The sequence below is a fragment of the Meles meles genome, chromosome 19 (genome assembly GCF_922984935.1).
Source record: "Meles meles chromosome 19, mMelMel3.1 paternal haplotype, whole genome shotgun sequence".
NCBI lineage: Eukaryota > Metazoa > Chordata > Mammalia > Carnivora > Mustelidae > Meles > Meles meles.
This window is the reverse complement of record NC_060084.1, coordinates 4,399,203-4,414,517: the sequence shown is the minus strand read 5'-3', so window position 1 is coordinate 4,414,517 and position 15,315 is coordinate 4,399,203. Positions and strand designations below refer to the sequence as shown.

At 59.3% G+C, this 15,315-nt stretch overlaps 1 protein-coding gene across 2 annotated transcripts in view; it reads left to right on the top strand.

Annotated features, from left to right (window-relative positions):
* Positions 1-13,703, top strand: part of NECAB2 (N-terminal EF-hand calcium binding protein 2) — a 28,043-nt gene extending 14,340 nt beyond the window's left edge. For both annotated transcript variants that reach the window (XM_045987488.1, XM_045987489.1), the window contains 8 exons: positions 5,064-5,200; positions 7,704-7,828; positions 7,955-8,034; positions 10,599-10,652; positions 11,242-11,354; positions 12,380-12,457; positions 12,931-13,022; positions 13,269-13,703. In XM_045987488.1, the coding sequence (XP_045843444.1) occupies positions 5,064-5,200; positions 7,704-7,828; positions 7,955-8,034; positions 10,599-10,652; positions 11,242-11,354; positions 12,380-12,457; positions 12,931-13,022; positions 13,269-13,297 (708 nt within the window). In that variant the 3' untranslated portion in view covers positions 13,298-13,703. The remainder of the gene's footprint in view (positions 1-5,063; positions 5,201-7,703; positions 7,829-7,954; positions 8,035-10,598; positions 10,653-11,241; positions 11,355-12,379; positions 12,458-12,930; positions 13,023-13,268) is intronic.
* Positions 13,704-15,315: the final 1,612 nt, after the last annotated feature.

Sequence of the window (15,315 nt, the reverse complement as noted above, 5' to 3'; positions counted from 1 at the left end):
ATAGGGATTGCATTGAATGTGTAGATTGCTCTAGGTAGCAGAGACATTTTCACAATGTTTGTTCTTCCAATCCAGGAGCATGGAACATTTTTCCATTTCTTTGTGTCTTTCTCAGTTTCTTTCATGAGTACTTTTATAATTTTCTATGTATAGATTCTTAGTCTCTTTGGTTAGGTTTATTCCTAGGTATCTTATAGTTTTGGGTACACTTGTAAATGGGATCGACTCCTTAATTTCTCTTTCTTCTGTCTTGTTGTTGGTATACAGAAATGCAACTGATTTCTGTGCATTGATTTTATATCCTGACACTTGACTGAATTCCTGTACAAGTTCTAGCAGTTCTGGAGTGGAGTCTTTTGGGTTTTCCACATAAAGTATCATATCATGTTGATGATTTTTTTAAAAAAATCTAAAATCTTCTTTGACCCCAAGCAGGAACTTGATGGAGATCGAATTCAGCAAAACATCTGCTTCTGTAGCTCTAGTCTTGTTTTAATGTTGGTCCTGTTGGGCTACGCTTTAAAAACTTCTGTTTGACAGTTTTACCTGTTTTGGTTTTTTGAACATTTTCTTAGTTATTTTAGAAAGAAAGAGAGCATGCGAGCAAGCAGTGGGGAGGGGCAGAGGGAGAAGGAAAGAGAAGCTCCAGCAGACTCCCCATCGGGCGCAGAGCCTGACTTGGGGCTCCTTCCCGATCCCACGCCCCTGAGATCACGACCTGAGTCAAAATCCAGAGTCAGACTCTCAACCACCTGGGCCACCCCGGCGCCCCCAGCTTTGCCGCAGATGCCCAGCCCCTCGACACGTGTCTTTCCATTTCCCGATACGGTTCCTGCCGTAGCTACAGTTTCCAGCCTTCTCTCCTCTGTCCTGGGTCCGCAGGCTGGTGGTCACTGCTCTTTTCCACGTGGGAAGAGCAGGGCTTCCGTTCTTCTGACAGTCCGGCTGGACGTCTTCAACCTTGACCTTGGACGTTTTCCCTGCAGCTGGGATTCTCGGGATTCGGGATTCTCTCGTGGGAGGCACCTCCTCCCCGACTCTCCCCGGACTTCTGCCGCATCCCTGCTCATCCAGGGCCTCCCTGTGCGGGACGGAGGCGAGCAGCCCCGGTTCCCCCACCGCTCTCACACCGTGTGATTTCCAAGTGATATGGTGCTTGAGCTGTTTTGATAATGACTTCGTGGGTGCTCAAGAGGAAGATGGGGATCATCCTTTCCAGAACGGGAAATCGGAAAATGGCTGTCCCTTCTGTGTTAGGACACGTGTATTATTAAGACTCATTGTAAAGAGGGGAAACTGTGTCTCTCGTACAAATGGAGAGTGCATGCGGTCCCTCATTGTGGTCAACCCCAAGATTTTTATTTATATTAGAGATGCTAATAACATCACCGTGCCACTCCTTTTTTTTTTTTTTTAAGATTTTATTTATTTGACATGCCGAATGATTTAATCTCTGTATTTTTAGCTGTGTTGTTTGACACATATAGACTTCTGTTATGTTTTTATTATATAAATGGTACAGGTTCAAAGTCCAAAATTTAGGAAATAGAGAAAAGTATGAAGAAGAATTTCAAATCGTTTCTGACCTCACACCGTCCTCACCACCGTTAATCATGTTAGTCTATTACCTTATTACCTCTGAGCCTTTTTTGTTCCCCGGTGACTTTCTTCAATATACTTAATATCGTTCTGTGCACAAAAACTTATTTTTTGCCTTTTTTTCCACCTAATATTTTAACAAATACTTTTCCCACGTTATTAAGTGCCCAGAAGCATCTTTTTAAATATTCATATTTAAATGTACTTACTGTTCTGCTCTTTGGGGCATATTAGAGTATTACCAGGTTTTTCTGTTACAAATAATACTGTAACCTTGGGATATAAACATTTACGCACACTTTGCGTGATTTCTTAAGGATGGGCGATCAAAAGTGAAATGACTGGGTCAAAGCGTATGAGCAGTGCACGGCTTGGGTACAGAGAGAATTGCTTTAGGAAGTGGCTGCATCCCTCTGAGACCCCATTGCCATGTTTATTTACTTATTTTTTTTAGGATTTTATTTATTTGTGATAGAGAGAAAGCACAAGCAGGGGGAGCAGCATGCAGAGGGTCCCAGAAGCAGGCTCCCCGCTGAGCAGGGAGCCCGATGCGGGACTCCATCCCAGGACCCTGGGATCGTGATCCTAGCGGAAGACAGATGCTCAACCGACGGAGCCCCCCGGCACCCCACCATGGCCGTGCTAATAGCCATTTTCTCTCTCCCGTTACATGAAGGTTCGGTAGAGCCCTGCCCTTGCTCTGCTAGATTTTGACGTTATATCCTGACCCTTCTAACCTGTGGAATACCGTGCCCTCTAAATCCCATCCTCGAGTGATACCACGACTTGTCCTGTTCGTCTGACCAGATTTGGGGGCAGGATTTTTTTGCACAGGCTTGACGTCGTTCATCTTCTGCTGCTGTTTTGGTTCAGGAGTGCCTCCGTGTGGATCTCATTTCAAGTCCGGGACTGTGTGCTTACAAAAGGGAAGTCAGGCTGCTTTTTTTTTTTTTTTTTTAATTTTTTAGATTTATTTGACAGACAGAGATCACAAGTAGGCAGAGAGGCAAGCCGAGAGAGGGGGGAAGCAGGCTCCCTGCTGAGCAGAAAGCCCAATGCAGGGCTCGATCCCAGGACCCTGAGATCATGACCTGAGCAGAAGGCAGAGGCTTTAACCCACTGAGCCACTCAGGTGCCCCAGGCTGCTTTCTGCTTGCTTTAATTGTTACCATCTGTCCGCTCTGACTGCTGTTGGACTCTGATGCCCGGCAGGTTCCCTGCTTCCTCTTCCCTCTGGCAATTTACAGGTCAGCTCTCTTAGGAGCTGTTGATTGGGATTTCGAAGGGAAACATTGTAGCTTTCATTATTCACTGGCCACATAGCAAGCCAGCTCTGGGTGGGTGCCCTTCGTGGCTTTTATACCTACCTAATAAAAGACACTTCTGTGCCTCTTGGTGGAATTAAAGGACTTCGAGGTTTTCAGATATTTTTTTCCATACTTGTGCCCTCTTTATTGACATAATCCAGGGGGATCAAAATGAAGCGATGATGAATATTTTCATTTCCTGGCCTCTCTAACTTTAAATTTAATTGGACCATCACTGCTGCTACTTCTCACGACTTCCCTGATCACGGGTTCTTTCTCTGATTCGATCCTGGGTATTTCGAGGGGAAATTCCGAGGCGTAGCTGGCTGGAAAGGCGCTCATCTGGTAGCATTTCAGAGACATGCCGAATTCCCAGATCTGATCCTTTCCTTCTGGAATCTGTGGATTTGGTGTCCTGGCTGAGGCATCGGTGGTGGCGGAGGAGAGATCTGTAAAGGCTGCATTTTCACCGCTTTGGAAGATAACTGGTCTTTCCGGAATTCAGCGAGCCACTTCCACTCCTGGGTCTTCGCAACCTCAGCCACGGGTCTAGGTGCTTCTAACACACTTGCTGCAGCTCATTTTTCTGCCTGATGGTTTCTCGCGGGTTTTCTGTCTTTGCATGTAACTTCTTACCCCATTATATCTTCTCGGCCGTTCATTCGTCCGGGGCCCGCTGATCCCTGGATTGAGAGCGCTTTCCGCCGTTGCAGGGGAGGGTAATCAGTCACGGAAACGCTTCAGGGAACCAAAGCCTTATCTGCCTTCTGCCACAGAGTCATTCTCTGTCGGGGCTCGTCTCCAGTGTTGGCACAGGCCATCCCCCTCCACACACCTCCCTGCGTGTGCCTGCCCCTGCTCCCCACACTCCCCACGCCTGCCTCTGTTTCCCTCTCTGTCTCTAGCCATGCTTCCCTTGTGCACTCATTGCTAATTAATTTGCAGGCAGAGTGACAGATGGCTTAATTTGCTGTCCTTGAGAGCCCTGTCGTCCCTCGCCTTGTGGAGACTGGGCGGAATTCCACGGTGCTGGGCAGCTGGCTCAGGAGGGCGGGTCTTGGCTGAGGAGGCAGGAGAGGCGCACAGTGTGCTGGGGACCAGCTTCCCCAACCCGGTGCCCTTTGATCCCTCATCATCCTTGAGTGACCCGGCTAAGCCAGAACCTTCTCCGTTCCACCGCCAAGCCCTCTGAAGCCAGAGGGCTCTCCCCTGGATCCAGAAGCCTTGAGAAATGTCTTTGCAGCCAACTCTTGACAGAAGGGGCGATTCCGTCTCCCGCCACAGAGCAAAATCTGTGGAAACCCTCTTCCTCCTCCTTCCCCCACAGTGCTCTCCTCGTGGCCTCGGAGTCTCCGGCTCCCGGTTCCCCCCATACTCCCTGCTGCCCCTGCTTCTGAGATGGAGTCTCCGGCCTTTCCTTGAGAGGGGCCTGTTGAACCTCTCTGGTCGCTCTCGAGCCTTCTTCGGTTTCTCTGAGGAGCTCACGGAGGCCCTGGAGCCCAAGGAGTCATCCTCGGAGGAGGGAGGGGGATGGGTCGTGTGTTCTTCTCCGGTCATCCTTCATCCCTGTCAGCAAGAACATCAGGACCACCACCGCCGGCGAGCACGCCCATCTCTAACACTGCCTCGCCAGCATCATCTTCACGAACACTGTCCTCGTGCTCTTGTCACCGTCATCGCCGTCTTCGTCACTGCCGTCCTCCTCCTCACCGTCCCCACCACCACCATCCCCGTCTTCCCCGTCACCGCCAGTATCGTCCCCACCATCATGCATGTCCCCAGCGTCCGCGTCATCTTGATCACAGCAGCTGCTGGTCACCGAGCACTCGCTTTGGGACAGGCCTGGCCCTGAGCGTTTGATCTCCGCGTTGTCGTTCAGTCCTCCACATGACCTTGTGAGATAGAGGCTAGCGGGACTCCCGTCATCGTCCCGGACGGGAGGAGCCAGGGCATGGTGAAGCCAGGGCTCCGACCTCGTCTCCTGTGTCCTGTGTCCTGGCGCAGGAGCTCTACTGTCCCCCAGACATGGGTGGCCCTGGGGTCGCCATTTCCTCCTGCGAGGCAGACACCAACCCCAGGTGCCCCCCTGCTCTGTGCCAGACCCCCCCCTCGGTTCCCTCCGCATCCCTCTCCCATCCGTGCCCCTTCCCTCCACAGGTGTACGAGGGCGGGAGCAACGTGGACCAGTTTGTGACGCGCTTCCTCCTGAAGGAGACGGCCAGTCAGATCCAGTCGCTGCTGAGCTCTGTGGAGAGCGCCGTGGAGGCCATCGAGGAGCAGACCAGCCAGATCCGGTGTGTCCCGGGCCTCCCCGGGTCCCCTGGGGCCGCGTCCCCCACACCCACGGCATCTGCTGCTTGCTGGGGCCCCGTGTGTGCGTGGGGGCTGGGGAGTCCTTGGGTAAGGGGCTGCACCTCTCTGGGCCTCTATTTCCCCACCGGGAAAGTGGGGGCGATTCGATCCCTGCCTCTTCAGCGACGTGAGCGTGGAATGAGGCGCTGTCTGTGCAGGGCACGGGGTTTGCGTGCGGGACCCGCGTGCGCTGTGTGCGCAAGCGCGGAGTTAAGACCGTTTCCGAGAGCCTGACGGGTGGGCCACGTCCCTGGGCCGCTCACTAAGGTTGTTACCTAAGACTGTTCTATGATTTGCCTCGTTTTTGAAACTGGAAGTAAACTCTGGAAACTACGTGGTTGCCATCACTGGAGAAGCTTCCGTGAGCCGGTGACATAGCTCGAAAACCAGGCCCCGGTGATGCGATGCGGGGAAGCCCAAGCCTGCCCTCCCCTCCATCTGTTAGAAGGGGAGACCGGGGTCTCAGAGGCCTTAAAGAAAGAGTAGCAGCCCAAGCCCCTGACTTTTTTTTTTTTTGAAGTTGAGGAAGCTTTATTTCAGAGAGAGCTAGAATTCTAGACAGCCCTCCCGAGTCATTGGAAAACCCAAAGCAGGAATCCCTGGCATCTCCTCAAGAAATTTAAGACACTCTTCAGTGGGGAGAATTCGTTGAAGCCCCGACTTTAAGGGAAGAGAAGTGCAGTGATTTCAGGCTGCGTTTGCATGTCAAAGTCAAGGATGAGCGTCTGTGTGGGGAAGGCCGGCCAGGGTCCAGAGAGGAGTCACTCTCCTTCCCCTGGGGGCCACAAGCCCTCACATTTGCTGTCCCAAGTTGAGACACATCCCCCTTTCCAGAACAGCCGTTGCATCTGGTGTGGAGAAACGGTGGACAGGAACCACAGTGGCTCGCCGGGGCCGGGGTGTCGGTGGCTGTCCCGTGGGGGGTTCAAGCACGTGATGTGTGGCTGGTGAGGGGTGGTCCCAGCCAGATAGGATTGCAAGAGCTGCTCAGGGACGCTGTTCCCCAAATGTGTGTGCTCTGGGCACCTGTGGGCACAGCACCTGGGAAATGTCAAGTGCAGGTGCCCGGCCCCTGCCTGTGGCCCCCGCCCACACCTGCTGGATTGGAGTCCGGGGTTGCTGAGCCCACGGCTCTGCCTCCGTCCGTGCTCAGCCCGGTGACCGGATGGGTCCCCCGAGCTCTGGAGGCGGACACGGAGCTTCCCTTCATTTTTGGGTCAGCGTCTGGATTCAAAGCTGCGTGTTGTCTCCCGCCGTAGGACAGGTGTCCGTGGGTACTGTCGGGGGCTGATTCCCTGCTCTGTGCATGTCCCGTCTTGTGTCACCAGCCCCATGCTGGGGACCTTCCTTTGGGACCTTGGTGGCAGAGGGAACCGTTTGCGAGGGGGAGGCACATCTCCACATGCACTCCCCTGCCTCGAACCGCCCTGAATCTCCGCTAATTAACTCGCCCCCGGGTGGCAGGTCCCCTTCGGCTCCCCTGTGCGGTGCGGCCACCGGTTCCAAGCCCGGGGCCCCTGCGGGACTCCCCCGGCGCGCACCTGTGGTGTGACAGCCACACTGAATTTGCTGCGGGTTCGCGGAGCGTCAGGATGGACACCTCAAAGACTCTGCCCGCCTTTCCCCTCCCAGAAGACTTGGGGTGGCCCTGCGTTACGGGGGGTGCGGCTTGCGAACTCTCGGGATCACGGGAGACAAAGTCTGGAATGTCCCAAGGCAGGAGGAGACCCGGGACAGGGCGCGTTGGCCGCGTGCCCAGGGGTGTGTGTGCATCTGGGTGTATTTGCGGGTGTGGGGTGAGTGTCCTGGCATCTCTTTGCACGTGGGTGTTTGGCCCCCCCCCCGAGCACGGGTCGAGCCCCCGCTCCTGGGCCAGACACTGTTGGTGATGAGCCGCGTGTGCCCATCAGGGCGTGCCGGGGCCGTGTGCCTCTGTGCCTGTGTGCGTCGTTGTGCGTGGGGCGGTGGACAGGGACGGGACATGGGGCCTGGCTGAGGGCAGGAGCACCGATTTTTCTGTGCTGGTCTGTGCCCTCTCTGGACTCTGTCTTAGGGCGCCCGTTTTCAGAGAGGGGGCCTCTCGAGCTGGTACAGAGCCAGGCTCCCTCCGCCCCACCCCAGTGAAGCAGGGAGGAGAAGCTGTCACTTCTGCTGTGGGGTGGGAGCCTGGCTCAGTGTCAGCCCTGGAATGGATCCCCACTCCCCCGGGCACAGAGCCAGGGCTGGGTGGTCCTAGAATGCCTGTCGGCTGTGCGGCCTTGCAGAAGGCACCTGTCTGTGGGTCTCCTTTACTCCTCGGGAAACCAAGGCCATTATGGCAGCGTCACGGGAATGGGACCCCACCGGGTCACCTGTGCGCATTTCTGCTCACAGTGGGTGTGTAGTGTTTGTCCAAGCGGCCAGGGTCCTGCGGCCTCCGTCATCGGTGTGTTTCCTCCACTCCAGCTGCAGACAGAACCACAGCAAAGCCAGCCACGGCGCGGTGGAGACCTGGGCCCCAAGCGCCCTGCCCCCCCACGCCCCCAGCGCCAAGCTGGGGGCCGCAGAACAAGGGAAGAGTCTTCCATCCGGTGAGAGAGTGGCGCCCTGGGGTGGGGGATACCGGCCCGGATGCAGCCTGGGCCTCCAGATGGGACTGGGAGGGCTGAGAGCGCCTCACACCTCCCACAGTCAGCATCTCTGTTTCTTTTCCTTAGTCTCTGCAGACCCCAAGGAGGAGGGCCTGGAAGCCCAGATTAGCCGCTTGGCAGAGCTGATACGACGGCTGGAGAGTAAGGTAAGCCCGCCCCGCCGCCACCCTCTCCCTGCACCCAGTGAGTGTAGGGTCAGGCCTGGAGTTCAGACAGGAGCCAGGGACTTTGGGGAGGACATCCCCCAGGGGAATGGGGGAACGGAGAACAAGACTAGGGGAAATCTGTCCCTTGTACTGGCCCAAGGAGAGGTGCTAGGGGAGAGGGGGAGCTGTCACAGGGCTGGGGGCAGCTGGGAGGGGCGTCTCAGGGAGCAGGCCGGAGTCAGCAGGGGCTTGGACAGCCAGGCAACAAGGCTTCCTGCGGCTTTGCTGGAAGGTGGGCCTGGCCTGGGCAGGTGATGGCAAAAGGCGGTAGGTGAGGGACAGCGATGTCCCAGAGGCAATTAGAAACATTCCAGTGACCAGCGGCCGTTCATGACCTCTTTCAAATATGGTTCAGTACGTCCACGGGTAATTAAAAAAAAAAAACGGCACAGTCTCTACAGAATCCTGTCTTCCGAGAACATTTCACCACTCAGTAGGTCCTCACAGTCTGGCCCACAGGGGCCGTCACTGGTACCGCAGGCAGGGCTTTGAGCCTGCAAGTCTGATGTGAAGCTATGGGTGGGGCTGATGTCCCCTGAGGCCACTTAGCAGCTGTGTGACCCTGGGCCAGTGACCTACCCTCTCTGAGCCCCAGACTCAGTATTCAGAGTAGTCCTCCCCCTAGCCTTGTTGTGAGGATGAAAGAAAATGCGTTCTTAACGCCTCCCCCGGAGCGCCTCCCCCGGAGCCTGCCGCGCGGTGAGCATCTACTCTGAGCGGTTGTTGGCCACGTTACTGGGTGTTCAAAACCCAGACGCACGTGTCTGTTTGGGGGACCCCGGGTAGCCGCTCCCCGCGAGCTCAGTGGTTACAGCCATTGTACGTGTCTCCTAAGTCACTGGATTTTTCACATCCTTGGCAAAAGGGCAAAAAAGTACTTTGCTGGGTTTGGGGGTGAGGAGGGATCCGCGGGGGCAGAGCTCCCCACGCAGAGGGAGGCCGAGGCCAGACCCTCCGGAGGGGAGCCTGAGGGCGGAGGCGGCCGTCCACCTGCAGGCGGAGGCCGAGGTGGGATCCCCCTCCCCGGAAAGCCTGCCGAGCGGGCGCCGTGGGAACGCTCGGCGGGACCCTGAGGCCCGGTTGCCATAACAACTCCGCGGCGCCTCCGGGGGGAGGTTGTTTGAAGCTTATTTTTAGCTCGCGGTCGCCTTAACAACCAGCGGCTGGAGACCTCGGAGCACCTGGGTGTCCTGGAGACGGGGCGGGGCCCCTCCTGCCGGCCCCTGATTGGTCCAGGCCGCCAGCAGGAGCCAATCCGGGGTTGGCAGGGGGCCCGCCCTCTGCGCCCCCGCCTGCGCCTGGCCGCTCTGCCTGGGTGGGACTGGCGGGGTGCTGGAGGGGGCGGGGCAGACGTGGTGCCTCTGCACCCCGCACCCCCGCCTCCAGGAGCCCGCCTCGGCGTTGTAAGGTGAGGGGCCAGGCACACCTTGGGCACCTGTAAAGCTCCTTGCAGCCCCGCGTTTCTGAGAAGTCCGCACCTTCTGCCGGACCGGCTGCAGAAATGAGGCCATTTGGGGCACAGGCGTAAGGGGACACCCTGAAGGATTTCAGAGGTAGTGACCGCACAGGTCACGGGCCGATTACCACTGGCTGTTCTCCTAAGTAGCTGAGATGTCTCACAGCTGTGTCTCCTCCACGCGAGAGGAAGGACCCCGTGTCTGTGACTGTGCGGGAGACATGGGCGTCCCGTGGAGGAGGACAGGAGCAGGCGCAGAGATGGCCTTAGTGGGGTGCGCAAGTTGGAGAAGAATCAGGAGTCCGGGGGTGGGGAGGTGAGAGACCCTGGCTTCGAACCCAGCCTCCAACAGTCACCCAGCTTTCGTGGCCTTCGGAGCCAGCGTTTCGGCTCTCAACCAACGGGAGCATCCGTTGGGTTCTGTGTTCTAGACCCCGGCACAGGGTTGTGAGCCGTGTGCACGCGGTTCCTGCTTTCTTGGGGCTCGTGGGGGTGGGGGCGGGGGCAGTGTCTTCCTCAGACAGTCTGGGCGGTTCAGCAAGATGTATTTGTAGAGCATCTAGTTCAAGGCCTGTGGGAGGCCAGGGATAATGGACCAGGCCGTGGAGAGCATTAGATTCCGGGGTGACTGGTATGTTGATGGGGAACCTCAGGGCTTTGCCAGCAGCTGTGGCAAAAACCCAGCATTCTGGATTCAAGTCTCAAGCCCCCATGGTTGCATGTCCCCAGAGGACCCTCCCCTGCTGGCAGAATGCCCCCGGGGTAGTTCTGGTTGCCCTCTGTGCCTCCCAGTGCTCCCACATGCCAAGGCCAGAAGGGCTCTCGGCCGCTATGCAGCCCGTCGCCCAGCCTGGCTTCCCAGCTCCCCTCAGAGCTAGCGCTGTGTATGGACTGAGCCCTGTCTAGCCATCTGGGGACTCCAGAGCCCCTGGAACCGTGGAGTGGGGAGGCTGGAGCTCTTTGATGGCTCTCATTGTGGTAGTCCTGGAGGCCTCTTTGGGGGAGGTGGCCTTTGTCTCCAACATGTCTTTGTATGTGTTGGTTTCAGACCCTTTGGTTTGATCTTCAGCAGCGCCTCTCGGATGAAGAAGGCACCAACATGGTGAGGCCTGGCCCCTTCCCGCCCCCCTCCCGCGGCCCCATCCCTGCTGGAGCCCGGCCTTGATGCCGGCAACTCCGTGTCCTTGACACCCCAGCACCACCACCGGGGAGACACGGCCCCAGTTCCTGGCCACCCAGCCGTCCCAGGGGTGTCTTTTTGTTCGGAAACAGTTTGGCTCAGAGCAAAGTGATAATCACAGTGACACCAGGACAGACTGAAGCAGGCATGAATTGTGCTGGGCCTGGGGATGTTGCCTCTCGGACCAGAGTGCCTTGCGGGCAGCTCCCGACGGCCCCAGAGCCTCTGTGCACACCCTTCTCGGGCGTCCTGCGCCGGCGGGGCTGCTGGCAGCGTGGGGCTCTTCGGTCCCTGCTCCCGTTAGCGCGTTTTTCCATGTAAGCGTGAAGGGCGCGTGTGTACCTGTGAGGCTTCTCTGGTTTGACGTTGCGCAGCTGTCTGAGCTCTCTGCGGCAGGGTCTGGGGAGGCCAGGTCTTGGGCTGTGCCCCGGGAGGGGTCCCGGGAGGATAGAGGGGCCGAGGGGGGCAGCCGGCCCGTGGCGCCTACCCTCACCCCCTCTGTGCCCCCCAGCACCTGCAGCTGGTCCGGCAGGAGATGGCCGTGTGCCCCGAGCAGCTGAGCGAGTTCGTGGACTCCCTGCGCCAGTACCTCCGTGGCACTGCCGGGGCCGGGAGCTGCTTCCAGTGAGTGGGGCTGGGGGTGGAGGGCAGGGCAGGGCCGGGCTCCTCGAGGTCAGACCGTGCACCAGGTAGGCCGCTCTGTGGTTCCGGCTTTGCCCCACCGCGTACAGTGGCCGGGACTCCGGCTCCCGGGCTTCCGCTTCGTCGTCCCTGGGGTTGCTGGAAGGGACGATGGAGGAGGGGGGTGTGCCGGGCTTATTGGGCCAGTGGCCGGGGCAGCCAGTATTCTCTCCTAGTGCGGCCACCCCAGGGCCTCACCCTCTGCTCCCTGCTGCAGCCTCGGCTTTGCTGGTGGCACCGCGTGAGGGCTGCGGCCCGGACCCCCGGGCTCTCACGTGCCTGGTCTCGTGCCCACCGGGGAGCAGCCTCTTTCCCTGCTTCTGTCCGGCACAGTTAGGGCTGGAATTGCCGGGAACTGTACGGGGAATGCCACCCCTGGCAGAGAGCCCTCCTCCTGGGGGATGCTTGGGGTTCTGTTCTGCGGAGCTAGGGGAAAGCAGCAGGCCGGAGAGCAGCTGGGGGGGGGCAGGTCAGGATGGGGCTGGAGAGGGCGGAATCTGAGCACCTCGCCCCCTCCCGGACGGGTCAGCCACACCTGGGGAGGCAGCCCCCTGCCTCCGCCCCGGCCCTGGGTACAGTCGGCCCTACTGAAGGGAGGGAAGGGGGCCTGGCAGGCCACTGGCCCCGCGCAGGCCTTCCCCCAGCCACCGGGGGGCCCATTCCAACTCGCAAGAGTGTTTTAAGGATTAAGTGAAGCCATTCTAGAGGAGAGCGTGGCCAGAGAAAGACGCTTTTATTTTTAAAAGTAGGGTTTTTAAATGAATAGAAAACCTGTTAAAGCATCGTCGCTTTGTAATTCATTTGGTGAGGAGCCCTTGGCCCCGTGGTGGGGGTGAGGGACACCCCTGGAACCTGGAACCGAACAGTCCGGAGAGCAGGTGCTGGGGGCCCCTCCCACCTCCTGCCGGTCTCGGGGGCTGCCTTGAGGGGGATAGTCGGACAGCCCCCAACTGGTGCTGCTCTTTCAGCATCGCGGCTGTGAGGCTGGCTGACGGCTTCACCTTCGTGGTCTACGAGTTCTGGGAGACGGAAGAGGCGTGGAGGAGGTGAGCAGGCCTCGAGCCCCTTCCCGGAGCACCTGTCCATGTGGCATCGGCCCACAGGCTGCTGGCTTTACTGGGCCGACTGGGGCCCTAACTGCCCTAACCAGCTGGGCTCCCGACCCAGGTCCCTGAGCAGCCAGGAAGCCAACGTGAAGTCTGTTGCCATCCGAGAGCTGTGGCCCCAGGGGCTCAAGCCCCAGCAAGTTCTCTGGTTAAGAACACTCGTGGGAACGTGGGGGGCTCAGCGGGTTAAGAACGCTCCACAGGGGGCGGGAGCCCAGCCTGTCCCCCGCCCCAAACACAAGGCCAGAGCATTCGGCGGCCCTGAGGCTGGGCCTTCGTTTCTTTAAGCGCCTAGTGTGGCTGAGGAGGAGGGAAGCCCCCAACTCCGCAGAGCCGATTAGAGATATGTGCCCCCAATCCCGGGCCGGAGGCGCCCCCAGCCCCCAGAGCAGCCCCCTGTCCCCGTCCCGCAGGCACCTGCAGAGCCCCGTGTGCAAGGCGTTCCGGCACGTCAAGGTGGACACGCTGAGTCAGCCTGAGGCCCTCTCCAGGATCCTGGTGCCAGGTAGACAGAGGGGGGTGTGCAGTGTGTCCTCGAAGCGGGAGCCCAAGGGTGTGAGAGTTAGGCTAGCCCCGGAGAGGGGACCGGGCCGGAGGCGGAGAGAACCCTGCAGCCTCATGACCCCGGAGGGGGCTGCAGCAGGGGCAGGGCCTGGAGGCGGGGAGGTGCTTCCCGGCCTTCCTCCGGGACAGGGCCACGGGGCTGCCCTTCCCAACCCGCTGCCCTGCTTCTTGTCTCTGTCCCTCCCAGCTGCTTGGTGTACCGTGGGCCGCGACTGACCACGTCCCTGAGGCCTTTGGATCCGCCTGCCCCTCCGCCCACTCTTTTCTAGAAACTTTGGTACACAGCTGTCTTTTCACTGTTCTTCAGACAAGAATGTATTCTCCCTGTTTGCCGTGAAGGAGCAGCCCCTTCCCCAAACCCCCGCCCTCCTTAGCGGCTGCCGCGGCTGGGGAACAGCAGGCACAGGGAGGCGTCCTGGGCCCAGCACCTGCCCCAGCCCGGCCCCGTGGCCACGCATGACCCCCCCGCCCCCGGCCTCATGGGCCCGGGGGACGCCCCACCCAGGTAGGAGCCGCGCCCCTGTAGTGCCCCACTCGGCCTGGGCCCCGCCGCGTCGGCCTGGAGCGCCCCCGTAGCCAGTGCCCGCTTGGGAGTCCGGCACCAATAAACGCTGGTTGGGAACGGCGGTGTGCTGGTTTTCTGTCGAATTTTCTAGCGGGCGGCCGCTGGAGGCACAGAGCAGTCATGGTGCGTGGGGCCCCTTACGAGCCGTGAAACCCTGACCCCATCACCCCAGAGTCTGTTTCCTTACCTGGAACACGGAGCCGATGCATCCGAGGTGCGTGTCTGACAGACAAGGCCACGCCCGCTCCCAAGTCCTGGGAGGCCCCGGGTGCTCCCCTCGGGCCCACTGGTTCACGACGAGGACTCGCAGAACTCAGCGGAGACCGTTCACGCCGCTGCCGATTCTGGCACGACACAAGGGGACAGACAGACTGAAGTCACCAGCAGGAGGATGTGCAGGGGCCGCAGGGAGACCAGGCCCAGAGCTCACAAGCCTCCCCGCCTGCTGTCTGCCCACACTGACCTGTGACGACAGGCACAGTCCTGCTCTCCAGAGCCTCGGCCATGAGGCTTCCGGGGACCCAGCCCTGCCCCATGGGGACTTCGCCTCCAGCCCTCGGGTGGTCAGGCTGAACCCTCCAGGTCAGAGGCCCCCAAGTAAACAAAGGTTTGAGATCAGGACATTCCAAGGTCCTAGAGGTCCCCTCCCAGGAGCCGAAGTCCGAGGGCACGTGGCTCCGGGCGCCGAGGACCCTTCACTGCACACCTGTAAGGGAGCTATTCCAACAAGACTCGAGACTCACGATCATTTCAAGTCCTATTCTGGAACCTCTCTAACGTCCCCGCTCTGTTTCCCTGTCCTAGAGGCAGAGAGATCAGACACAGGAACCCCAAGGGACCAGGAAAGACAGAAAAGTCCTCAGCCAGGACAACCGTGGGTCGGTGGGGCCTGGTGGGGGTTCTGGGGCCATGGAGGCACCTGGAGTGGCCAGCCTGGGACATGGGGACAAGAGGACAGCTGTCACTGCCACGTGGGGCTGCCGGGAGCCATGAGGTCCCTGCTCCCTCCCCCCTTGGGTCCTGCCACCGCCTGGCAGGGGCGGATGCTGGCCCTTCAGGCACACCCAGTGGCCCACAAGGTGGGCTTTGCGGGAAGCGTAAAAAGTTCCGACCCCAGCTACGTACCTCCCAGCAGCAGGTCCCTGCAGCCAGCCTCTCTGAGCCCCCGGTTTCTCATCTGTGAAGCGGGAGAAGACCCTTCCTTGAGGACCAGGAATGGCTACTCATGAGAGTGGCATGTAACGGGGTCCCGCCCCCAGCATCCACAAGCACCCCCAAAGCCGGTGCTGCTCCCATCAGCTCCGCGGCTTTACAAAGGGGCCGAGGCTCCTCGGGGCACAGCTGAGGAACCCCACGAGCTGGGCATGTCACACTTCTGCCACACGTCCTGCCCGCTGGCCCGAGCACTGCGCCCAGACTGGAGCATCTCTGCTGACGGCAGCTTGAGCTCGTGGAGCCTCAAGTGGTTTCGGAGTGGGTGGGAACAGGCTCCGGGGAGAACAGATTTCAACCCTGAAGCGTGTCAGAGCGCCCACTGAGTTTACACTTCACGGCCAGGCACGCAGACAGCATCTCCCTCAACGCTGCCTGCGCCATCCTGGGCTCGGCAGGTTCCCGGCAGCGGTGGGGGGAGGGGAGGGGATGTAAACAGAGAGGGCAAGCAACTCAC